This window comes from Triplophysa dalaica, chromosome 20, assembly GCF_015846415.1.
Source record: "Triplophysa dalaica isolate WHDGS20190420 chromosome 20, ASM1584641v1, whole genome shotgun sequence".
NCBI classification, from domain to species: Eukaryota; Metazoa; Chordata; class Actinopteri; order Cypriniformes; family Nemacheilidae; genus Triplophysa; species Triplophysa dalaica.
Genome location: NC_079561.1, coordinates 10986872 through 11013563, shown reverse-complemented (window position 1 = coordinate 11013563; position 26692 = coordinate 10986872). Strand labels below are relative to the sequence as shown.

At 37.2% G+C, this 26692-nt stretch overlaps 1 protein-coding gene across 1 annotated transcript in view; it reads left to right on the top strand.

Moving 5' to 3' along the window:
• Nucleotides 1-26692, top strand: part of cntn3a.2 (contactin 3a, tandem duplicate 2) — a 66568-nt gene that overhangs the window by 3209 nt on the left and 36667 nt on the right. Inside the window, exons 2-8 of the mRNA XM_056733823.1 lie at nt 9552-9687; nt 12041-12170; nt 18487-18662; nt 19982-20074; nt 20396-20599; nt 22006-22108; nt 22621-22805. Of these exons, the coding sequence (XP_056589801.1) occupies nt 9633-9687; nt 12041-12170; nt 18487-18662; nt 19982-20074; nt 20396-20599; nt 22006-22108; nt 22621-22805 (946 nt within the window). The 5' untranslated portion in view covers nt 9552-9632. The remainder of the gene's footprint in view (nt 1-9551; nt 9688-12040; nt 12171-18486; nt 18663-19981; nt 20075-20395; nt 20600-22005; nt 22109-22620; nt 22806-26692) is intronic.

Here is a 26692-nt window from a genome sequence, read left to right as displayed (position 1 = left end):
GTTTTAATCGAACCGAGCATGGCCTATATGAACACACCAACATTGACATTTAAAGGTTAAAGAAGACAATTTCTTCCTAAGAGATAATTACTTCTGAGAAAAATAATTATTTGCATTCATGACCAGAAAGAAAACCTATGTAAAGTTGGGCAGAAAACTGTAATGGCCTCCTCTATGTGGCAATATGTCAAGGTTTTTAAACTAATTTTATATAAATGAAAACATACTGAAGAGAGTAAATGAAGATAACATCTGTTGTCTTTGCGCTGTCCTTTGAATAGTTTTGAGTTGTCCCTAGAAACCAGTTGCATTTATTGGTCTTCTGAGGATCACCTGTTGCTATTATACAATTCATCTGTTCACAAAGCTGTTCATCAAACGTTTATTCATCACTAAAGTAAAAAACAAACTTCATACTGAACCAGTAACCAGTTCAATTATGTGCTTCAGAACATTTGTCCTGGGCTTAATCTCCCACATGTGGGTTTCCATATTTCAATATCCTACAGTCTCCCTAAGATATCAGGGAAATAAATCAGCAACCCCATTTCATTATTATTCTGTGATCCGCTCTCGAGTGTAATTCTTGCAATTCACAAAATAGCGTTTTAATTTATCAAAAGCAGCAAGCATTCCACTGTGGCCTCAGCAGTGAAATGATCAATTAATATTTACACACAACTCGAGATGAAAGAAAGGAGTACGGCGTGCCGTGACGCGATAAAACCCGATCAAAAAATAAAAAGCTGTTTATGGTGCACACGCGACTTCCAAATCACGTGAAACACATGAAAACAATCCACCTCTGCATTCAAATGTGAAAACATTGTAAGTAACCATCAACATTGTCTCCCATTGACTTCCATAATATGAATACAAAACCACTGAGACATTTCTCAAAGTATCTGCTATTGTGTTCACAAAGCAGTCATATACAAGTTTTGAATGACATGAGGGTGAATAAATACTGAGCTGACATTAAAATTTGTTCAGAAACATGATGTAATTGTTTCTACTACGCAACTTGAGAAGGTTGATGTTGCTTTATTTGAGATGTTAAGGTCTAACTGGATGCTAATTTTGCCGGAGATGAGGATCAAAACAAAGCGCGCACACACACATTGTTGGACTTTTAGGCGTCCTGCAAATTCAAAAATTGAAGGGAGACGATTTCCAATAAAATACAGCATGCTGGGTTGTTGGATGAACACTCCTCTGTCCTTTCAAAAAACCAACAACCCCCAAAGTACATAGTCACACAATATATATGGTACGTCTCGACGATCTCTCTTCTGCAGGGGCCGGGGGTCTCCCTTGTTTCCACCAATCATCAAGTTCTGCTCTGTCCTCTTTCCACCAATCAACTTCTGCTTTGTCCTTTTGGTTCCTGGAAAACATTCCTGAAAAACAACATTCCAAATACCTCCCCCACTCTTTTACACACTCACATTTCCAGTTGCAAGCACATCAATATCACACACAGTTTTTCACTATTTTCACAGTGCAGATTATATGACGAATGAATGTATGAAACAAAAATATATCTTCACACCATAAGAAATACGTAATAAAATATGTAATAACAACAGTAATATCCCTCAACATCCAACATTTGGCACATTAGGACTGTACCCGAAAGCCTAGCGGTTTCCTAGGCAACCTGTTTTGGTTACGATATTTATTTTGAAAGTATTGATTTGCATATTGATTTCTCTCTTTATAAAATATCCTGCATCAAGAGTCCTCAATGCTTCTGAAAATAAAACTATGTAAGAAACTAAATAGCTACCTCAAAACCCCCCATATCCGCCCCCGTATCCCCGGACATACAGTAAACAGGCACTTTGGAGACGAGGTCTTACGCGCATCAGTGTCAGTACCCAGCGGTCGTTCTGTCGAATATGGTTTTGATAAGCTGTCTCATGCACATTTAGTTAAACTAACATGTCACTATGCGATTCAGATGTCATCTGTTTTGATGTAAAGTGCCTACAGGCGAAGGAAGCGAGTGAATGACGATTATCACAAATCTCGCGCCTCCGTGTATTGTTTCCGTCGCCGCTGCCAGGCTCATTTGCTATTTTGATGATGTGCTCCAGAACCCGTAGAGGCCACTCTGTGGTTAGAGATAGAGAGAGAGCAATTGATAGGATGTTATTAATGGCTTTGTGTCTTAGCCCAGTTGAAAGCCTCACTCGTCACTACCTGAGATTAATATTCTTAGCTCCTCCACAGCTGTTTTTCAAAGTCATATGCTGCTCATCGCCGTATCTCTCTGTTTGTTGGGCATCAGTTGCATAGTTGGTCGATCAGTAGGTGAATGACATTGATTTTAGTCTATTTACTGCAGTGCTGGACAATATAGATTGATGTTTTATTGTTATTCCGTTCAGCTTGTATCGAACGCCTGAAACCTTTACGGTTGACTACATTCAGAACATGTCAAGATACTAACTAAATAAAAATGATTCATTTTATGACTATCAGTTTTTTTGGTAGGAAAATTAATTAAAGCTGCAATCCGTAAATTTGAGTTTAAAATGAATGAAAATCACTTATCGAGCAGTATATAAAAATCTCCTAACCAATTGATTTATAATTTGAGCTGTCTGGTATGATTTTGCTGGAAATGTCAGATTGACATGGAGCCGTGTTAAGTACTTAAAGGGATACTTTACTAGCAAAACAAAAAGTTCCCCATGTTTTACTCAACCTCAAGGCATCCTTACTGATATGGTTTTCTATATATTATATATAGTACTACTATATATACTACAAATAATATTGCTTTTCTCGGGTGAATTGTCCTATAAGGGACTAAGAAAATTATTACGAAACAGTTTTATGTGTTCGAAAAAACTTTCCGAAACCTGTACGATCGCTGGGGGAGTGTATCAAGCACAGAAATACTACGTAATACACCCAACTCATTTTTTGACAAGTTGACCGTGTTATGACACTCCATTGCAGGATCCCTTTAATAGAAATATCCATATTGACAGGGCTATTAACGTTGATGTCTAGCTTCCCTCATCATTCGATTGCGAGTGAACCAGAGGCTTGTTTTTCCGGAAAATGACAGTGAAAAAAGCTCCAATCAGAGTAGATGCCTCATTTGCAGTATTCTTCAAGAAGATAACCATATTCAATTAGGGTGCCTTGAGTAAAATATGGGGAGATTTTGATCCCTATAAGTAGCCTGCATATTTATGTTTCAAACAGAGATGGCGATATAGAGGCAGAATTTACGAATTGCAGGTTGCACATTTTTTTGTGGAATAGCTCTTACACTATTAACATTTTTTGTGTTAACTCAACCTTGACGCAAAATGTGTTTCAAAAATAATAATAATGTGTTCAAATACCTCATTATTTGGCATCTCATTTTGAGAGTTTACCACTAGCCCTGCAGCAATATGGCGCCACATGACGGAGCACTGACCACTAGGTCATTGGCTCTGAGTCTTTGATTCCTGGTGATGTGATATGTTGCCATATTGTTAGGTGTTATCTCAATCTACTCTCTATCTCTCTATGATTTTTTGAGTAAATTAGGACAGCTTTAAACGCTAATCAACCAGTAATAATCAAGGACAGGAAATATCGATTTTATGTTTTATTTATTTGGGATATTTACAATTTACATTCCCTTTTTAAATGTTCTTAAGAATTAAAAATTCTTTGAAGTTTTTTGTTAAGGGGTTTACTTTTATTTTATTTTAATTATTTAATTAGTGGGAAAAAAAATATTCTGAAAATGACAATATATTGCCAAACAAAAGCTAGCTACAGTATAGTTACAGGCTATCGATGTATTTTACCATTTCCGGAATGCTGTGTTGACCTATTCAACAAACCACTAACTTTTTTTTCAAATAACTAGTATCAGCAGAGTGCTGTTGTTGTAAATATCAGCACTGTTACAATTCGTACTGACTGTTTGTCTGCCAGCCATCTTGTCTTAAGAACAGGACGTAACTGTTGTTTACAGCACAGCTGTGAACAAAATTAGGAGACCATTCCAAATGTTCATTTAATCATCATTTCTAGATGTATTGTGGCTATTCCAATTTCAACAAAGTCAAACCTCAGGAGTGACACAAAATCCTCCTAGCTTTTAACCTGAACACATACCTAGAAATAGTAAACTGAGAATAACTTAGAAATGTAATTTTTTCCACGGCTGTATATACTAAATGTTTGCAGTTTCGTATTTGCGTGAGACATTTTACAATTACACTCCATCCAGGGTGTATCCTGCCTTGATGCCCGATGACTCCTGAGATAGGCACAGGCTCCCCGTGACCCGAGGTAGTTCGGATAAAAGCGGTAGAAAATGGAATGGAATGGAATGGAATTTTACAATTAGTTAAACCATTGCTGCTCATGTCCACAATTTGGGATAAATTCTCAAACATCTAACACCTGATGCCGCTTACACCCGCATTCTGACGTAATGGAAATAATAGATATTCATTGTTTCTTTCAGCCTCATTTCACGTGTCATCCACCCTGTAAAAAAATGAATACAAATATAACATCTGTCCTCGCTAAACTGCACTCAACAGTTTTGTAATTGAGAAAATCAGTCAGGCTGGCCAGCGACACAATAATCCCTCTTATACCCCGCAGAGAATGATCAAAACAAATCTGAAAGATGCTTCACCTCCATGTTACAAAGAATAATGTGCTGTGTGAAGGATGCCATTAATGAAATAATAGATGCGATATTTTAGGATAGTAACAGATGCGTTCAAAAAAATATGTTTGGATCTGTTGTTTATAGAAATGCTTGTGTCTGATATTTCCTAAAAACGTCTGCTGTTGACTGAATATTGTTCTTCTCCCATTCAGGATCTTTCAATTATCAGCACACTGAGTGAGACTGAAGTGTATCAAAAAGGATATATTTAAAAATAAATATATAAAATAATCAATTGTAATATTAGTATTGTTATTGACTTCTGATTGCGTTAGTTGTGGGACAACAAACACAATTTAAAAAGCAGCAAGAAGTAGTATTGTAGCGATGGCTCTATAATGCAGCCTTCAGAGAGTTGGAACGTTAATCGTTATTGATGGGTTTTTTTTTTTTTTTCATCTTCAGGGTGTTTTATTGGAAGGATGTTGAATTGTTTGTATAAAAAGCCACAGATTAGGATGCTAATAACAGAACCCCTAATTACACAACGCACGCTTTCATTTATGGGAAGGGAAGGGACTAGACATTTCAGTGTGATGAGAAGGTCTCGCGGGCGCGCTGCTTTCAAGGATTTTACTTCAAAACCGCTTAACAGGAAGGAACTTGACATCCAATGTTCTTTGCACAAAATCCAGTGTGTTTAAATCCACTTTTACACATTTCTTATGCTAAAACCAGACTATAACTTGAAAGATTAAGGAGAATACTTCCTGAGAAGCAATGACACACTATGAAATAATTATCACTCATGTGGACTCCTAATACATCTGCATTGAACTGAATTTTAACCGAGTTTGTTTTTGTGTAAGTGATTTGCAAAAATGTATGATTCTTAATGAAGTGTGTTATGAGACACAGTGTCCGATAATAACTGGCGGGTCACAACCCCCAAAATAGGCCTGTTTTGATTGCTTTGTGGACAGCGGGGAAAAACAATGTGAAATGGAAACCGTAAAATGCGACTAACCGTGTAATCATGCGTTGTTAGGATGGCAGAATAAATTGGCTTATCAACTTTTAAAAGGGAAGAGGAAATGCTTTCCATATCTTTTGTTGTCGTGCCAAAGGCCGTGCATCCAATCAAACGCAGCGGCATTTTGCAATAAATGCATCAGTCACACAAGGTAACCAAATTAAAGAGATGCCAACTAGGGATGTGTGATATTGGCAAAAAAATGATATCTAGATATTTTCTGGGATTTCCCGATAACGATAAGCAGGCAATAATTTGCATCCTGTGGCCATATGTTGTACTAGCTCCATCTATCATGTTACCAGGATATTCGTTGTTGATATTATTAATAGGGGATGAGAGAGATTTTCTCATTAAATCCTGTCATCGTTCAGTCATTCTCATCATGTCAACCTTTGTGACTATTACTTGTGCAAAACCTAAAAGAAGATATTTTAAAGAACGATGTTAACCAAACAACACTGAACCCGATTGCCTTCCATTGTATGGACACAAAACATTTACACTTCACCTGATGCTGTCCACTGTGGGTGCACCTCTTAGCCCCGGCCCACACCATTTAAAGAGACAGTTCAACCCCCCCCAAAAAATCATAATTTACTCACATTCGAGTAATTCCAAATGGTTGAACACAGAGAAAGATATTTGGAGGCCAAATAGTTCTTGGACCCCATTGTCTACCATAGTAGGAAAAATAAAGAATGTTAGACAGCAAACAGTTCTGGGGCACTTTGTCATGTTTTCCTTATAATATGACTGGTTTTAAGCATTCGTGCAAATATCTTTCTCTGTTTTCACCAGGACAAAAAAATGTATACAGATTTGGAACAACCCGAATGTAAGTACATGATGACAGAATTTTCATTTCTGGGTGAACTTTTCCTTTAAGAGCAGACACAGAGCTGACAGAGACATCGTGATCGGCTTAAAATGTTATCCGCACTTTGAACATGCACGCGCAGTTCCGTGAACACTGAGTGCTGTTTTTAGTGGAGCTTAAAAAACGTGTGACATACTCGACTATAGGATTTCCCACATTGTTAAAACAAGATTTACGATATTATTGCACATAATATATAACTCGCACACTCCAAATGCCAACACAGAAAAGCTGATTTATATCTCCTCATCTTCCAAACCACAATCTGAAAAATCCAGTTTAAAATCCAGATGGCGTTACATTAAAGGGATACTTCACCCAAAAATGAAAATTCAGTCATCATTTAGTCACCTTCGAGTTGTTCCAAATCTCTATACATGTCTTTGTTCTGATGGACACCGAGAAAGATATTTGGAAGAATGCTTGAAACCAGAAGGATTTACCCCATTGACTCCCATAGAAGGATACATTTATAATTTTGAGTTGAACACAAAAGAAGACATTTTGCAGAATGTTAGGCAGCAAACAGTTCTTGGGCACTATTTTTTGGGCACTACCCTATGGGCAGGGAAATCTGTCTGGTTATAAGCATTCTTGCAAATATCTTTCTCTGTTTTCACCATGCACAAGACGTTTATACAGATTTGGAACAACTCGAATGTGTGTAAAGGATGCACAGAATTTTCCTTTTCGGGTGAAGTATTCCTTTAAGTTCATGCTGGTATATGGGAACACCTATGGTGTGAAACATTAATAAATGTCAATGTTTGATTGTAAAAATTTTTTTTACATGATTTTGAATCTGTATGTCCCCGACTCACAAAGCAGAATCATACGAAGTTTTTACTATCTTAAATATTTCTAATCTCATCTCAACTACAGCAGTAATACATCCCTCCCTCATTCTCTCTCCATCTTTGGCTCTATAAATTGATTTAAAACATTGCATGGCAGATTGGCTCCATAGAAAATAATTGACTGAATACTATCCAAACCCCATCTAAACTCACTAGCTGTAATGAATGCATTGGGTTTTTAGCAGATTCTGTTAGAATAGATAGATGGCTTATATAATTTATTTGCTTATACTATATTCTTCCTGTCTCATAACCAGACCCAGATGAAATTCGCAGACCATTTACTGTGCAAATTTTAAGGGGAAATCTGGTGAAATGGATTTACAAATGTGTTAAGCTTAGAGCTGAGAAAAGCATACACTTACTGGCAGCTGACATCATAATCAAATGAGGCTGAATATTTAATAAACAGACACTCAGGGGGTGGAGATTTTTTTATGAATGGAAAAAGGATGATAAAGATAACATATCAACAATCACAATTGTTTTATAAATGTCTAAGGGAATGGTGCATAACTATTACAAAAATTATACAAAGGTGGGGATCACACTCAGAGCAATTTTTCCAGCTGATAAATTTTAAAACATTGACAGCCAATCGTCAGTGTTGCCAACTTGGCGACTTTCACTCACTATTACGTAAGTTTTGCCAATAGAAAAATAAGTAATTAAGAACTTATTTATTGTGCATTTGTGTGTATTGTTTTAATGCAATACTGTATACAACCACTCATAGAGTAGACATATGAAGCAGACCTGAAGCGCTTAGCTTGTCAGATACTACATGATGATGTCACTGATATGCAAATTATCTTTATAGATACTGTATTGTTCTTGGTCTGAGCAGGATTTAAAGAAAAACAAACTTAAGTAACCTGTATATGACTATTTCCAATGAAGAACACAAAAGAAGATATTTGGAGAAACGTTTTTGTGTCACTACAATGGAAATCAATGGGGTCGAGTGCTTCTCGGTTACCAACATTCTTCAAAATATCTTCTTTTGTGTTCGGAAGAAGAAAGAAAGTCTGCAATTACATGAGGGTGAGTTAATCAGAGTCGATCTTTCCTATACGCAGACTACGCAGTTTGCGTATGGCCTCTGCACCACTAGGGGGCCCTCTTGAGCACCGAATCAAAAACACTATAATGTAACAAGATGCTATTATTATAAATTGCGGATTCAACTTTACAGGAATGATGTACGGCAGGTGATGTGACAGGTGTGATTAGGCATGTACAGATTTACAAATTCAGTATTTATCCACTAGCCAAAAGTTGGTTTGACGTTGGAAGTTTGATAGTCTGATAGTAGGCACCGTCTCAAAAGTTACATATTTATACATTTAGGCTACACATTAATATACACATTTCTAACTTCAATAGCATTTAAGGGGAATGACTTACACAAAACCAGCTGTACAGTGTTCATGTTGGTGTCCGCTGTAATGCACATCTTTTAGATATTATAACGCAAACCTTTAAGATTTTTGATTTAGAGTCTTCTGTTTTTTATGACATCAAGACATTGAATATTTTCAGTACGATTGTGATGCCATGAAATGTATTTTCTTTTACCGTTAAGATATTTTGTAACGCATCATTTCACATAGAATGTCATCTTGTCATTGAATCAAAAGGTTGCATCATGGGAAGAGTCCTCGTTTGTGGGCTTTAATATTAGCTCCATAACTGTGTGTTCACACTCCCAGCGACGCAATGTCATTCATTACATTGGAAACTCGGCTACTTCCGGCAACACGAGCGACAGGCGACATTGGCGACAGGATGTACGTAGGTGTGACTATCAACACAACAAAGTTGGGAATTGCTCAACTTTACGTAAATGACGAGCGACGTTCGTGAGCGACCACCAATAGGAGTACAGCAGTGAAGCTTCAGGGTTTGTTTCCAGCTGTTACTAGAGCAACCAAAGCTAGGAACGCCTTCTAACGACCTCGTTGCAACAGGCCAGCGACACAGTCGCTGGAGGTGTGAACGTACAGTTAGTAATGTACTTTGTGTCCATGTAATATTTATTGTCAATTTTTAACTCACAAGAACTTCTGCTTATCCTATGACGGCTCTCTATAACAGATGGGGTCTTTCTAATTCCTCGTATAATTTGGTCCTCGACAGGTCAGGCGTTTTCTCCCTCAAGAGCAGCCTTTCATTCACGGCGCACTGAATGCAAGGAACACTCGCCCCTGGCAGCTGAAGATGACGTTACTATGGAAACAGTTTTTGCTGCTATCAATCATGGAGTATCTTGCAGGTAAAATGAATTGGTAATTCTTTCCTCATGTGGCTCTTGTGGCATATTCACAACTACATCTCTATCAGCTTAAACTTAATCATTCCTTAGCCATGAAGATGTTCAGACAGTCGCAGTTTAAAAGGTGAAAGCGTATATTCGAGGGGCGCCACATAAAGAAATTTAATGTTCTCTTGTTTAGTGAAGAATTATGTGTGCGGTTAACTTGACTGGCCGTTTATTGGTCCAGAGTAAACCCATTGGAGAGAAAGTTGTTGTCATCAGCCCACATCATGATTATGAGCTCGGGACAATAATCGTCCCTGACGTGCAGAATCGGGCGTACGGGAACGGGACTTGTTTTGGTAGAGATTTCAATTAAGTTGTGCAGTCATTTTGAAAATGAATCGCGTGTCATGGAAGGTTTCGGAGAATCTGATACAATGTGTCCTCCAAGGAAATAGAACCGGTACGTCACAGTTTAATAGCTCGACTCCCTACAGACGTCAAAGTGGAAATTATATATCTCTCAATACGAACTCATTGGAAATATACTTAGTTTCATGCGTAAACTGACCGGAGCATTGTAGTTCAGCTGAGACGAGTATCGTTCTCATCCATTTCTGTCTTATGCTCAAGACCGTCATTTTGATACGCACAATATAAATGTCACTTGAAGCTCCTCATTTTCAATTTTCGAAGCGAATGTCACACTTAAATATGAATAATCCTGTGATTTCGCTTTGATGCTGTCTTAAACAGAGATTGAGCGACACGAGCGGAGCTCTTGATTAGAAGGCACACACCTGGTGTGATCTCACCACATATGGTCCACGTTCGCGCGCCGTCTCCAGGGGTGCTTGTTACCGTGCGAGTTGTGTCATCTGCAGGGTTCTTTTCTAACCAAAACGCACAATGGCTTTTTAAACATATCAAGGTCGAGCCAGATAAAATGTGTGATTGTTTTCATAAAAAGGCCAGATTTGAACTGTGCATTAACCCAAAATTGTCGGAAATACAGAAGAGGTTCTGCAGAAGGCAAAATTAAAGCATATAGTTCCCTGTCAAGTACTATAAACGGTTCAGAAACACAATGTTGTAGAAATAATATATTATCATATAAAATATTAATTTATTACCCATCCAAAGCATTAACCAATAGGGTATGTGTCTCATTATGTTCCCTTGTCAGCAATATGAACTAGCAAAGATATACACTATATTGATTTTTATGGTATTCAGTAAGGATGCTACGAACGATCAGCCCCTGATCGGTATATTGGTTGATAATCACATTTCAATCTATAATCAACTAATGATTTGCTGCCGCAGTCATGTCATCCCCGCTGCGAAATTACTGATGTTTAAAAAAAACTAAAGTCGATTTACCCTTTATGTAACAAAGAAACCTCACCTGTAGCAGTGGCCAAAACAATTAGTAAGACGAACCTGAATCAGCACTTTAGTTTTTACGTTTATTTACTGTAAAAATATGACAAAGGTCACATGTATGGAATTACTTTATCTGAAAAAAGGTTAATGTGATCAGAGAGCTTACATATCAGTTATACAGAGCTTCAAGCAACGGGATTCATATCGGGCGATCACGATGACAAGACATAGGTACTCGGTATCGACTGTGAAAATCCTGATGGGAGCATCTCTATTTAGCTAGCCTAGCTAGTTTTAAAAATAAAGAATTTGAAAATATAGAGACTTAGCACATGCGATACTGTTTTAATACCGTTTTTTTAAATAACCGCACTATTGGTTACATACGATTTTTTATTTGCAATAACATCTGAATATATTTATTTTTATTTATTAATACTTATTTGATTCATGAATCTTATTTGCAGTGTTTTATTCTTGCTGACATTTTACAGTTTTATGCTATTTTTCGCTGCCGCTACTTAACTACAAATTTATATTCCAGCAGCTGGGCGCTAGAAAAATACCTTTTATATAATAAATAAACTTTTTTTGAAAAGTAAAATTACTTGTTTTTCATGGTATATAAAATCCAACTAAATTGCAGTTCATTTTCTTTTTTTTACAGCATTTCATAAAACATGAAAATTATGTAAAGCAATAGTTTTTTTTATGGTGTACACACTTCAATTTAAATATTTTTATTGGTTAATGTTTTATTAATTGGAGAATACAGTACTTAGTTTTGTAGCCTACTTGTGTTTAGAAATGACAATAAAAGTCCCTTGAAATCCTTGAATCCTTGAACAAGAATCAATAATCCATTTGTGCAAAAAATGAGTTTTCATCTTTGGTGAACTTCACTACTCTTTCATAGGATGTACAAATGTTTACCTGTGTTTTGTTATTTATTTGTTTTGCTCTTTTCATTTTCTGCTCTCAGAGTGTCTAGATTACAAATCCTTCAACGGTCCAAAATGGCGCATGGAGCCCAGCGATCTAACCGTGGGCTCGCTAGAAGAAGAAGCCACTCTGACCTGTGATGCTAAGGGCATTCCTCCACCCCAATACAGGTATATTCTTCTCACTGTTTCTTCCTCCACTTCATCTTCTTCGTACCCTCTGTAATTAAAATCATTCTGCCTCGCTAATCATTCATAAGGGTGCTCATTCGTGCAGTAAGATATTATTAGCATTAACTGACTGAGATGTACAGAATTCACTGCTCCTTTGCGATGGTCAGAGGTATTCGTGAGAAAACAATCCGGATGTTCCAACAGTCCATTAATTTTTGCCGTACGTGGAGATTGGATATACGCCGAGGAGAGCTGTGTCCTGACATCTGCATTATCAGATGGCGATGGTCAGTCAGGAGTGTTCCTTTAATTTAATGGATTATAGATTTCACTTACCGAGGCCGTACCTCATTGTGTCATCTTGGGCTCCATCTCAACAGAGTCGCCGCAAAAATGCAATATTTGCACCGGCTTCGCGCCCGTGGGGCTCAATGAATTCATCGACACGTACGCATCAATTAAACACGTGACACTCAATGCGTGTCACGCATCGTTCAATTCAAACTAGATTGTTTGAATGCGATATGTTCATCATTTATTCAAAAGTATATTTTGAAAACCCGTTTGCATGGTTCTTAAATAAATCTGTTTCTGAAAATAGAATAGAAAGAGTTTTTTGTTTAGACATCTGCTCAGATTCGCGTGTGTCTCTGTCAGAGGACCCATGTCTCCCGACTGATCCAAGGCATTGTGATGATGTTTAGCCCCACTGTATTCTTTTGTAGGACTTGCGCACCTCTCGCTTTCGTCTAATCATCTTTTTGCTCTTTCTCTTGCCGTGCTCAGCTTCACGCCGAGGCGCTGTCGGAGCGTTAACCTGCACACCTCTCTTGATGTGCAAATAGGGCTGAAGTGCTTTACGCCGGCTCCTTCCTGCTATCGAGCAGGGAAGCCGAGTTGTCAGCGCTCTAGAATAAATTGCCCTGCGACAACCATGAGGTTAATAAAAACTGAAGGTAGATGCACTTTTAAATTACTCCTCCACTATCTCACAGGCCGGAGTCTGAACAGCGTACAGCAATCGCTCGCCCTTACTGTCAAAATATAATTTCTCCCACCAAAGTTTCCTGACACCTTAAAAAATATTGACAAGAAACCCCAAGCGAAAAGATTCGACAGACTTCCTCAGATCTCTGTGCTTAGTGGCAGCACGAGATATCGGCGGCGAATTGCCAGCGAGATTTGATTTAATCTGCAGAAATTCTTCAACGAACTGCGATCGCAGACAGAAATATGTTTTGAAAGTTGCGAAGTTTAAATGAATCTGATGCGAAAAAGATTTGTTGTAATTGCTTAAAAGACAACATCAAACCTTGAGTTCAAAATATCTCAGCTTTCAGCTTCTAATAGGATTCCTACACCTGCTTGCTCGCATGACGGCTTGCATACGAAAACGGTTTATTTAAAAGTCCGTTTTTTTCTTAGTGAATACAAATGCCAAAGTTAATGAATAGTCGAATGTCATTTTTATAAAAAAAACAGTAAAAGTAAAAGCTTTCCTTGTGCACTATTTTGTCAGAATAATAACATCTGTGTTTTTCTGCCTTTTGATGATATTCAAAGCAGAAATCAGTTTCTTAGTATTTTTGCCTTGGTTTCGACTTGTTTTCCTGTACAAATGTCTCCAACTTCTTAAGCTCTGGTGCATATTTTGCATTTTAAACCTGAGTGCACTACCCACATACATTGGAGTAGAATAATAAAATGTGCCTTGTTTTACAGAAAAAATTTTGACTGTAATCTGACAATTTATTCAATATTACTGTACAGCATTGGGTATTCAATTAAGTTCCAAGAGGTCCGGTCTTTATTTTTTCTTCCAAACAGAGATCTAGACGATATGTTGATCATGTATTTTGATATCCACAGTATGGATGTATTGTAGACTCTGTGGCTAGGGGAATGCCCTCTTAATAGAAGTCTGATAATTAATATTTGTAAATAGAAAAACTACTGACATCATACAAACAATAAATGTAATGTAACAATTCAAATGCTCTCGTCATAAACAGAAAACAAATTTACTTAGTAAATGAGCCTTTCCATGCCATTCATACCAACACTGCAGAACTGCTTTATAATTTTTCCAGAATAGAAAGTTGTTCATTATAAAATGTGAACCTGCTTCTGAAAACCCAGCAAGTCTTTTTACTGCTTTCTACATAAAATCATCCTACAGAATATTCTGTGAAAATACACAATATATGAATATATATTCAATATATATTGAAATCTTAGTGAAATTAATGCTTGAAATTCTTCTTTGATGCTTGTTATATAATAATTAAATCGATACTAAGACTTTCATCTGGGTTTTCACAGCATCAATATCCATAATGCTACTGCTAAATGTAGATAAAAACATTATGGTTCATAAAATATCACAAATCTGGTCGAAAGGGTGGAGACATACAAACAGTTAACAGACTGACAGATACAAATACTTAAACATTGCAGCATTTTTGTAAGCTCTCTGATGTCCATTTACCTACTCTGTGTGTCTGCACTTTTTTGGTAAAAAAGCACGTTTCTGCTGCTCTTCATGGGGCACGTCTTTGGCGGAGAGAACCAGCATGCACGGAGTGGAACGGGTTAAAATAAGGCGCACTTGCCGCTAGATATTAGAGGATATAGCGGTGGAAGATAAATTGCATTAATGTTCCTGAGAGCGTGTCTGATGTGATTCTCTGTTGTGTAGATGCGCGGCTCAATTTAAACAGCCTTATAAACCATTTAAAATATTTGACTATTTTGGTTACGTTTCGCGGTCCGGATGAAACAAAACAAAAGTCCGGATCCGGCCTGCGGTCTGCCAATTGAGGATGACAGCTTTACAGTGTTGGATTGTTGAAGTAAACACTGATATTCTTGAGAGTGAGAGATTTCATTTAATATATGACTCATCTATGTTTTGTCGGTTTGTGTGATATAAATATAAAAATTTTGATTATTTTTTATGGTTTTCACAGATGGGACGACATGACGGTTTCAGACATGTTTATGTCTCAACTTAATGGGACATTCGAAAGATACCATATATGTCCAGTTTGTAGATTTGATGCAATATTGGACCCACCCCTGGTTCCTGAGTTTAAAGGAGCAATGTGGAGATTTTCCCACCATCTAACAGGGCATCCTTTTCGAAGCACTAAGGTGGCTGACACAGAACTAAGAGAAAACATGTTTACGAAACGCATTCTGAAGAGCAGTCTGTCCTTTTAGGGCTACTGTAGAAAACAACATGATGAATTCCATGCAAGGAGATCGGCGTATGTAGATAGAAATAGCTCATTCGAAGGTCATGGATTTGGTCATGGATTTGGTTGAATAGCTGTCGGCTGTTAAATTTAAGTACACAATTACATAATACCAATTTTGGGCAACCAATAATGTTCAGTCGTGGTGTGAACAGGTCGCATTAGCTACTAAAGAAAAAAAAAACTTGGCAAAACATGGGCAGGTCAAAGTGACTAAATAGTTTGATCCCAATCCAGTGTATGAAGATTTTTATGTTTAATATGTCCGTTTACTTTTGTTTGCTATCCTCACGTACATAAATTAAATTTGCCGTCCTGCACCCACTAGTAAAAAAAAATCTAAATTATGTCTACAGTCTGAATCAGTTTTGTTATGACTGACCATATATCATATACCATAATATGCTTTGTCACTCGTCTGCCAAATGCATAAATGTAAGAAAACATACATTTTAATAAAACATTTCAAAATAAGATGTAAAATGCCACATAGCCAGTCAGCTATCAGCTGTGGTGAATACATGCTCATATGTGTTTGGCTTTGCTTGCAAGAAAGCTGAGCTTTTTCAAGCTGTTGAATGAGACTGCCCAATGCTGGCGGCCCAGAAGTGTATGTGTCTGTGTTTGGAGAGAGATTGCTCCCCTGGAACACACACCGGTTGCCACAGCCAGAGACAGATCTCCAGGGCGGTCCACAGGTGTTGAAGGTCTGAGCACCTCGAGACCAGAAGAGAAATGAGCAGATGAGCTGGCACCGACAGTCATATCAATGAAGCCCCCCACACTTCATCCAAAATTGATATGAACAGCAGGGTCGACTCAAGTTCAACCTTAGCCACAGCGGAGAGACTGCTCTCTCTGGAAAACCCCAGGGGCCAGCGTCACCCCTCTTATCACGGCCCTCCCCCACCCCTCATTTCCCATCATCCTTTCTCCTGCTCTCACGTTTTGCGTGATGTGGCGCCTATTCGCCGCTGTGCGTTGAGTGCCCTTGATGGGGCTTCGCTTGTCTCAGTTTCAATTTTACTAGTGACGGCTCTTATTTGCATTGCTCGCGGGAGGCCTCGCGTCAGAAGCGGCCGATGATTGGAGCGGTAAGGAAATGCTATCACAGCGAATTTCGGAGACGTCAAGAGCATTTTGTTCTTGGCCTTCACCCTGATCCCTGTTATGCTCATGACATGTACATCTGCTCTTAGAGATAAACACGGTGAAAGGAGAAGATAATACATATACATGGGTGAAAATGTTAAGCCGCTGTGACTGAAACCAATGCATTAAGTCAAGTGATGTTCCGTCAAGTTTGCCGTATGGTTAACCTCTTGTGTCTTGCAATGAAGCGTTACTTGTAGCGTGGGTGGCGGAAACCAGCTCACGTTCTTTGCTGTCTGTGTGCCACTGTAGCGCGAGGCATTTGTGATTATGTAGATTTGTCACCGGCCTTGTGGGATTTTAGCTGTTACATGATACCGAGTATTGTGGGATTGATATGTAGCAACGTTTCCCATGCTAGGTTTTTTGCATTTAGTGCTGTCATGATGGAAACCAAACAAAACCATCAACCGGTTTATGGTGATTTTGGATGGTTTAAGGTCGTCTAGCAAGTCTCCAAAGTTGGCCAACTAGTCTGTTGTTGGTTTAAAGGGATAGGTCATGCAACTATGAAAATCTTTCATTATTTATCACCCTCATGTCATTTCAGACCTGTATGACTTTCTTTTTTCTGCAGGACACAAAAGAAGTTATTTAGACGGAAGTTGGTAATCAAACAACTGTTATTGCCATTGAATTCCATTATAGAAATGTCTTTAAATAGTTTTCAATGAAATGAAAGTGAATTAATATTAAATGTTTTTTTTTGTGTGAACATCCCTTTAACAGGTAGATTTTAAGTGCTTAAATAAAAACAATTAATATTAAAAATATAATAAAAATAATTTGTAGAGATGCACAATACTATTTCTCCATTTTTTCTGAATGTTGATTCATTTAATGACTATTAATATTCAACATGAAACACTTTTCTTAACATTTTCTATTTACGGAGCACAAATTCATTGCATTTTCCTCTCCTCTTTTGATTGACAGGATATATCGAACCCTGATCAACATCTGTTTTTAAACATTTTTGGAAAAAATATTTTTTGACCGATACCGATTATTGGCCGATATATCGGTGCATCTGTCATAATTAGGGCTTTTTTTAAACACCAGAAGAAGAATATTTAAACATTTTCATCTATATGAAAATATAAATCTATATTTTTTACGTTAACATTTTAACATTTAAAACACAACTGACGATGCAAACACACTAAAGAAAATGTATATAATGCCTGATGTTCTGGTTTAAATTGGTCTGGCTGGTTTTCCAAAACCCCTCTAACACCATTAAAACAACCACCTTGGCAGGTTTTGTAGCACTTGGCCCCTCTCTTCCTGGCATCTGTTCCTGGGGTGTGCAGACACAGTTGAATCATGGGAGTTGAACCCGGCTGATGTCCTGTCAGAATAAATGACTGGTGAGGCCCCAGGAAGCTTTAGTGATCCAGCACCCTTTAAAAAGCCGTCTGTATTAGTGGGCTGGCCTCTGAATTGCAGGCTAGCGGTTGTGGCCTCAGGTGGGCTCGGATCTCGGGTCTTAATGATAGCCGTAGATGAGGTGTGAGAAGGCGAAATTGATGATTCTCTCCAGCACTAATCATGCTGCAATGAAAAGGACAAAGGGAGCGGAGGGAAATCGTTCAAAAAGTCGGGTCTTTAACCTCGTCGTTTAATAATCCTCCAGACATGAATTTCAAAGGTTCAGATCAGACTATTTGAATTCTATTATGTGATATAACTAAATATATCTATTTCGTTTGATATTAAGACGAATGTGTGTGATAAGAGACATGCTAGTGTACCTACAGTATAATGATACAATGGTTTTGCACTAGGACATCCAAAACAAAATCAATATCAGAGGCGATTCCAAAACAAATCAATCAAATTCAGTGGTTATCTCAACACATTGAGCTTTGCGCTGTATTATTTGTCTGTTTGTGCATCCGTAGGTGGTCTCTGAACAGCACATTGATTAATCTCCGGACTGATTCCCGTCGGCGGCTGTCTGGGGGGAATTTAGTCATTAGGAGTCTGGACCGGGCCCAGGATGGAGGAATATACCAATGCACTGCGTTCAACCCACTGGGAGCGGTTCTCAGCAGGAGAGCTAGCCTCCAATTTGCATGTAAGTCATCAGCTGTGTGTTAGCATGCTATGTGAGCCGCTCAATGCAGAAGAACATGGTTTAAAGTGGACGCTATTGGGATATTGGACTAGCATGACTCTGAGAAATTCATATTTAATGCGATTTGATCATTTAAAGGTCCTTTGTGAAACTGAGCGATTGTCAATATGAATGCATGGGTTATTTTGTTGATATCATTTATTTTTGTAGGCATATCAGTTTGCATTTGTTAAAACTTACGGTGACGATGTTGTATAACAATGAAGTGTTACGTCAATACATTGTAATTGCTTTAATATTTCATGTTTTCCAAAACAATCCCATCGATCAGCCAATAAGGGGGGTAACAATTCAATATAATTTATGCATTCAATACAATTTCAAAAAGAATTGACAAAAGGATACAATAGAGAATAGACAAGAGAATGTTTGTGTTTGATTATTTATTTAATAAATAATATTAACAGATTTGATTTTGGAAATGTTTTAGTAAATGCTGAACTTGAATGAAGATTTTGTCATCATTTACTCATCCGGAGGTTTTTTCAAACATGTATTCATTTCTTTGCTCTGCTAAACACAAAGAAAGATATTTGGAAGAATGTCAGTAACTATACAGATCTCATCACCTCTTGAGTCCCATAGTATTCATTTTCCCTAAAAGGCAACTTGTACTATGGCAGTTCTATATTAATTTCTACATTCTTATAATTAATTCAATAAAATTCTCTATAAAAATTGCCTACCCTGCCTTTAAATTGTTCAGTTATGATGAACAAATAATAAAAAGCATTAAAAAACAAAAAAGAATACTATTTTTTTCAAGATTTTGTTAAAACAAAACAAGACAGAAAAGTGGTTAACATTTTCATAAATGAAGTGTTGGTTGTGTTTATTGTGTGTATCTGATTCTTCAAAGTTTTTACACTGTCATTTTTAAGAAATTGCATTGAATCCATTACGGGTCAATTTGACCTACATAAAGAACATCACAGAATACGAGAGTTAAAATATTATGTATGTTGACAGCTCAACCAATTGTTTTAAACAAACGTCATATCATAATATTTTTAAATTGCCGTAGCTCTACTGGACAACATATTACATTATTTTTTTGTATTCTGATACATTGTTACACACACATATTAGCCAAAATCAAATGACATTATAAAGCTTTTTCTTTTTTCAAATCAGTGCCTCAGTAATTGACTGCATATTAAGCTGGGACAAGAAAATAACACAAACAAGAGAAAAAATGACAAACCTCTGCATTATTTTCATGTGTTTTGCTGCTTTCCGACTGTTCTTATGCCTTTCAGACTTGAATTTAAAAACCCAAACGAGAAGTGCCGTGTCTGTTCGGGAAGGCCAGGGGGTTGTTTTACTGTGTGGTACGCCTTCTTATGCAGGAGGTAAGGCTGTAACACTGTTCCTGTTTTTGATTTACACTTCAGCTTAGCATTAGCGTGCCATACACATGTGTAATACAGAGTTGTATACATGTGTATACAAAGTGCTGTGGGCATTCATGTGCGTTTTAAAATGTGAAGAGGAATAAAAAGCCTATGCAAGAAATCTAACGTGAAGAATGTTATTTGTGAAATTGCAAAAGTGATATTTTCCCCCATATTTTCAGCCAGTTTTGCTTTGTTTTTTATTTTCCAGCAGTTTGTGTTTGGCCGACCTAGTTCATTTGTTTTTGTAATGAATTACATGTGCTCTCTGCTTTCCAGATCTCTCATTTGCATGGGTCTTTAATGAGTACCCTTACTTTGTTCAGCAAGACAATCGGCGCTTTGTCTCTCAGGAGACAGGAAACCTTTACATTGCCAAAGTGGAGCCGTCGGATGTGGGTAACTACACGTGTGTGGTGGTAAATCGCATCACTAAGAGCAAAGTCCTCAGCTCTCCAACCCCACTGGTGCTACGGACGGATGGTAATTGTCAATATTTTATCCAACGGCCGATAGCCGTGCCAATGATTTTGTGGTCGTATATGATTACAGTAGAGCTGCAGGCTGATTGAAACAGAATGAACCATTGACGTTTAAGGGTTTGATGGAGCTGTTTGTGCAGGTGGCATGTTTTGAGGAAACCAAAACAAGATATTTTGAAGAACGTTGGTAATCAAACAAAATAGACTTCTATTATGGACCGAAAACCGCAGGGACATTTCTTAAAATATCTTCTTTTGTGTTATGCAGATGAAAGAGTTGTAAACAGGTTTTGAATGACATGAGGGTGAATAAATGATGATTTGAGTTTGGCATATAATGCTTTTCAACGGACATGATGCTTTTCCATCAAACTATAGATTATCTGGTTTGTTGAATGTAAACTGGACTGTAACCCCCTCCGATCAAGTGTGGATTTCAATTCTTCTGTAACAATTGTGTTTGCACTGATAATATAACAGTATTTTGTTTAAGATTCGAAAGCGACACCTGAAACACTTTCTCGCTCTGTCCTTGTCTTGACACTTTTTTTCAATAGTGAGACGGTGTGAATTTGCTCACCATTAAGTCGCTACAGCTTGTTTCGGGGGCCCGAATTCCTCGACACTCCTGCTAACTTTTTCACAGTCCTAAATGTACTTTGCCGTTAAGTAAACATAAACAATGGCTGGATGAAATATTTAGCAACACTCTAAAATGTGCAGCAAACACCATACCAATCCACATCTTGTCAAGCTCAAGGATGGGATATAAATTATTCGTTGCCTTTGTGTTTGTCTTTCGCTCTCGAGAGAGGTAGCTTTTCACCTGACTAACACTTTGGTATGATGTCCCCTCTGGTATCACACCTACACGGAGAAAAATATAAAACAGTTGCTTTTTTATAGCTCAGAGGCTTCTCAGTTATATTTCAGTTTTGTCTATGATGTTTCTTTGTAAAAATACAAATAGAGAAAATTGGTGGCAAATAGAAGTAATGTATTGGGCTGTAGGGGATAGTTCACTCAAAAATTATTATTCTCACATCATTTATTCACCCTCATGTCGTTCACAACCTGTATCTGACTCTTTGTTCTGAAAAACACAAAAGAAGATGTTTTGAGAAATGTCTCAGTGGTTTTGTGTCCCTACAATGGAAGTCAATGGGGACCCAATATTGTTTGGTTATCAACATTCTTCAAAATATCTTCTTTTGTGTTCTGCAGAAGAAAGAAAGTAATGCAGGTTTCCAATGACATGAGAGTGAGTAAATGAGGAAAAAAATGTATTTTTGGTTGATCTGTTGTGGTTTCATTGTTTTCTGTGAGAAACAACGGAGATATTAAAGAGATTTCAACCTGTCAATGAATTACAAATGGGAAAATAAAGCAATGTTTTGTTTCTCACAGGTGTAATGGGCGAATACGAGCCAAAAATAGAGGTTCATTTCTCTGAGATGGTTCCGGCTGCAAAGGGATCTATTGTGACACTGGAATGTTTTGCTTTGGGGAAGTAAGTGGAATTCCTCCTCGAGTTGCCGCTTTCTTTCTTTACGGGTTTCCCGACTATAATAGTGCTCTGTCACTGAGCTAAATGTGTTTGGCCCTTTCCCACCACTACTCGACACCTTTTAAACATGTTTGTCAAAGTCTGTTTGGGAAATGCCGTATAGCGGTCTATTTTTTTGCCTCCAGGCAATTTTACTGTCTCAATTGATCCCATTAGAGGAAGAGCCATATACGTTTTCTTCCATTTCCCTGCTAAAAAAGAAACAAGATGGTGTCTTATGAGGAAATCTAACTCATTTAGTAGGTTAGAGCTGATATCTGAGGAGAAAAGACAGTAATCGACGCTATAATTAAATTAAACACAGTTTCCATTCACATAGGTTTTATCTTTCCTATTTTGTCAGTGCCGCTCTGTCTCTCTTTATCCTTTCTACTTCATTTCATGATTCTCTTTTGTACTTTTTACTCACGTATGCCCCTTCTGCTTTGTCATTTGTTATTTTGCTCCCCTTCCAGCCCAGTACCCCAGATCACGTGGAGGAGAGCGAATGGAGTTCCGTTTCCAAGCAAGGTGAAGATGAAGAACTCAAATGTGGTTCTCGAGATTCCCAGTTTCCAGCAGGAGGACGCCGGAGGCTATGAATGTGTGGCAGAGAACAAGATGGGAAAGAACACGGTTCAAGGACGACTGTCTTTCCACGGTATGATTGCTTCACACAGTCCTTTTAAATTTGAGCATATTACAGCACATGATGTGTTCATCTCATATATAGTAATACAGTATATAGTCTGTATTTAGTGGACGTGTTTATTTTATCCAGTAACCATTTGGGGATGTCAAACGTTATTAGAAACACTCGCATCAACAAATTTATTTTTAACTCATTAAACAAGATATGACATGTTTTAAAACATTAAACTGTTTTAATGAAATTAAAAATGGTCGTTCTAATTGTTTACACAGTGAAGTATTTATTATAAATTTGTTATCTGTGCATATCATTATTATTTTTTTATTCATTTGCACTTGTAATCTTTAATCAAAAAACGTTAACTTCCCCCTCTCAAAACGACCTCTCTTCTTTTCTGGTCACAAGGAATGGCGTGAGGGCGGGCTGAAATGATTGACAGATTGCAAACCGACGATCAAATCTTTCATCTTTTAACGATCCAATTATTTGTCGAAGGATGAAATCAAGTCCCGCCCTACATTTTTATCTAATTTCAGAAGTCGTTTCACTCGGGTAAAAAAAATCGCTATTTCTTTTTCAGGCCGACTTTAAGCATTTTGGCCAAAATGGCATTAGAAAATTCTCATTGATGTAACCATTTAAAATGGTCAATGCCATAGCATGTTTTGCTAATAAAAAAGCCATGATGCCAGAGCTAGTTGATTAATCATATGTAATAAGATATTAATAAATAATATTCTTTTAGAAAATTATACATGTTACAAGAGTATATTAAGCTTTTAACTAGAAAAAGTAATCTGTTAACCCATTCACCAGTGAAAGGTACTGCTAGATGTGTTTCTGCACAAAAAATTTAACTTAATGTAAATATCTTTGTGTCCTTTTAAAAATGTGACGGAGGGTTTTGGACACTTCTTTATTCCACTATTTCTTCATTTTTATTATACATGAATGTTCTGTCAATGACTTATCTTCTCATTTTTTGCCATTTGAGAATATCTAGAAAAACATCCAATGGTTTTTCAAAATTCACATATAATGCACAAATCTGGACGCATTTCAGTTATGAAAATTTCAGTAGAAAAAGCAATAAAAAACATAGACAATTATTCCTGTTAAAATTATGCTTAGTGTAGAGTAGAGAACACAATTTTGTTTATCATGATCATTTTTTGTGTTTCCGAATAATATAGAACGACCCCATTGTATTTTTTGTACATTGTGTGATTATTTCATACAGTACATAGCATTTTTTATATTTAGCACACGTGTTGTGTTTGTTTTGTTAAGCACACGGTGTGATTTTTTCATTGACAGTTCTTTTATATGTGGTGTTCAGCATGTGGTATGTTTATTATACCCTTTGGCACTATTACGTTTTCAGTCTAGTAAATAGATGATTTTTAATATTGAAATTCTCAGTAATTACACTTGCCATTGCAGGTAATGTTTGCCACATCATTTCATCTGTTCTTGAAATGAATGCATGCTAATTATTTAAAACATTCAGGTAATATTGTTCGTCACAACAAATTCACAGCAGCGTTTAGCAAGAGGAATCCTGCCAGGGCTTTTATTTAACAAGATTTCTGTAGTGAATTACTTTTTGATTTCTTTCTGCCCTGTCTGGGATTTCTTACACTTTCCATATTCACAAAGACGGAAATAAATGAAGCTCACGTACCGCGTTTGGCAGTGTAATGCTGCATCGTGCCAAGACTCAGTAGTGTTAAATGCTAACTTCAGACACTTGCGTTGATCCAGAAAGGAGTCAAATGGCAAGAGGTAAAGTTTTATGTCGCCAAATCCATTTATTATGGATGGATGGTTTTTATTTTGCATTAGTAACAGGAGCTTGGGTGAATTTCTTTTAATTAGCAGTGAAGGTTTATGATCATTTTAGTAAAACTACAGCTTTTTTCAATGGACTACCGGGAGTATTATTTATCCAAACTGTTATTGATATTGTCTATAATGTCTATAATGTTTCCTTTTTGTTGGTATAACTGCTTTATAAAAGCACAGATTTCACGCAGGAAGTCGTGTGATTATTGCTTTATTGGCTATAGAACACAATCATCTAACAGTGGTGTAAAGTCTCCTTCAGTCAAGATAGACATGCATGATGAACTCATTATTCAGCCCCTGTTGCGTTATTCATGATGTTTCTGTTAATAACGCTATTCATTATTAGCAACTGTGGAACACCAATTAGGCCAACTCTCATTATCCACGCCGGATTCCTTTCCAGTTCATCCCTGAATTTAGTCTTGGTTTTGTAAGATCAAGATTCCGCTCCAAAGTCAACACAAAACACTGGTTTCGAAGAGAGCTTGGGTAAACATGCTCAAAGCTGCGATCTGTAACTTATGTCTCTATCGCCATCTTTGTTTGAAGCATAAAATAGTAGGTTTCGTGACATACTACAAATCCGTTATAGAGCAAGTACATAAAAATGTTCATAACATCAAATATTTATTACCACAGTTTGCCATGCTAAACTTAAAATAATGATTTATAAGTTAAACTGTCCATTTTGCAGGAAATGTCAGTTTGATGTCATTAGACTTAAAGCCACATAAATATAGGAATGGAAAGCAACCTGCGATGTTATGTTTCAAACAGAGATGGCGATAGAGAGGCAAAAGTTACAGATTGCAACTTTATTACGTGTATTTGCTAGGGCTGGGTATTGCAGGCAATTTGATGCGTTTCGATTTGATTACTTTTTCAATTCAATGTCCATTAGTGATAATAAAAAAATTACATTTACAGTCACAGAATTCAGATTTAAAAATCAATGCTACTTACCGCAATACACGTTTACATTAACAATGGGCCCCAACAATTATGTTTAATTACTTTATACTTTTTTAGTTTACTAACATTGAAACATGAATCCTAAATATGCACATATAATAATATTTACATCATTTGAAGCACTTATATTTAGAATATTGTTTCGATATTGAATCAACATTTGTACCCAGCCCTAGTAATTGTATTGAAAATTGAACTGAAATACACAGAATTGTTAGCAGAGCCGATTTCTGTGAGACACACTTCAACCGGGTTATTGAGCACTAGAATCAAGCATGTGAGAACCATTGGTTTGAGAACCAACGGAGTTGATGCTAATGATGTGGAGATATCCTTGGATTACAGTGACTATGGATCGCCGCATGTAGAATCACTGCGTTTTCCGGCTAGCCGTGGCTTGTTGAAAATGATTGAATAGCGTAATAAAAATAGCAACATGGTAATTGATAGGGGAACGAATGCTCTGTCTGTAAACACGGCAACCTTTCACACATGTGGTATGTTATTGATTGAAATTTAATACACATATAAAGAATGAAAGGGTTCAGAAAGAACCATTAGTGAAATGCAATGCAAAGGAATGAAAAACATAGCGCTTATTAGCATAGCACTCTTCGATTTTGTCAGATTCATGATCTCACACAGTGCTCTTTTCACTCACACCACTTTTAAGATCGCAGTGAGATGAAACATTCTTATTATTAACGTCAGACATTCTCAACGTCTGTATTTGACTTATTGAGAAGGCTAGCTAGGCACATGCAAAACTGACCTTCCATTGAAGAGTTCAGGCCTTCATGAATGATAAAAAGATGAAAGTTCTCAGCGCTGTAAAATTATATATCCTTGTGTAGTGCATTGCGTTGAGACAGAGTCTTCGAGAAATGGTGGTGAAAGAAATGGAGAAAAGTCAAAAGAATTGAGAACAGTTGGAAGGTTGGTCTCTGGATTGAATTAATTCTTAGCAAAACACAAGAAGGCTGATCGGTATTCTTGATGAGCCAATCCGTATGTGACACTCACCAATCCACAGAGTGCTTAGTTGCCACAAAAACATGCAAGCACAGTCTGTCGTT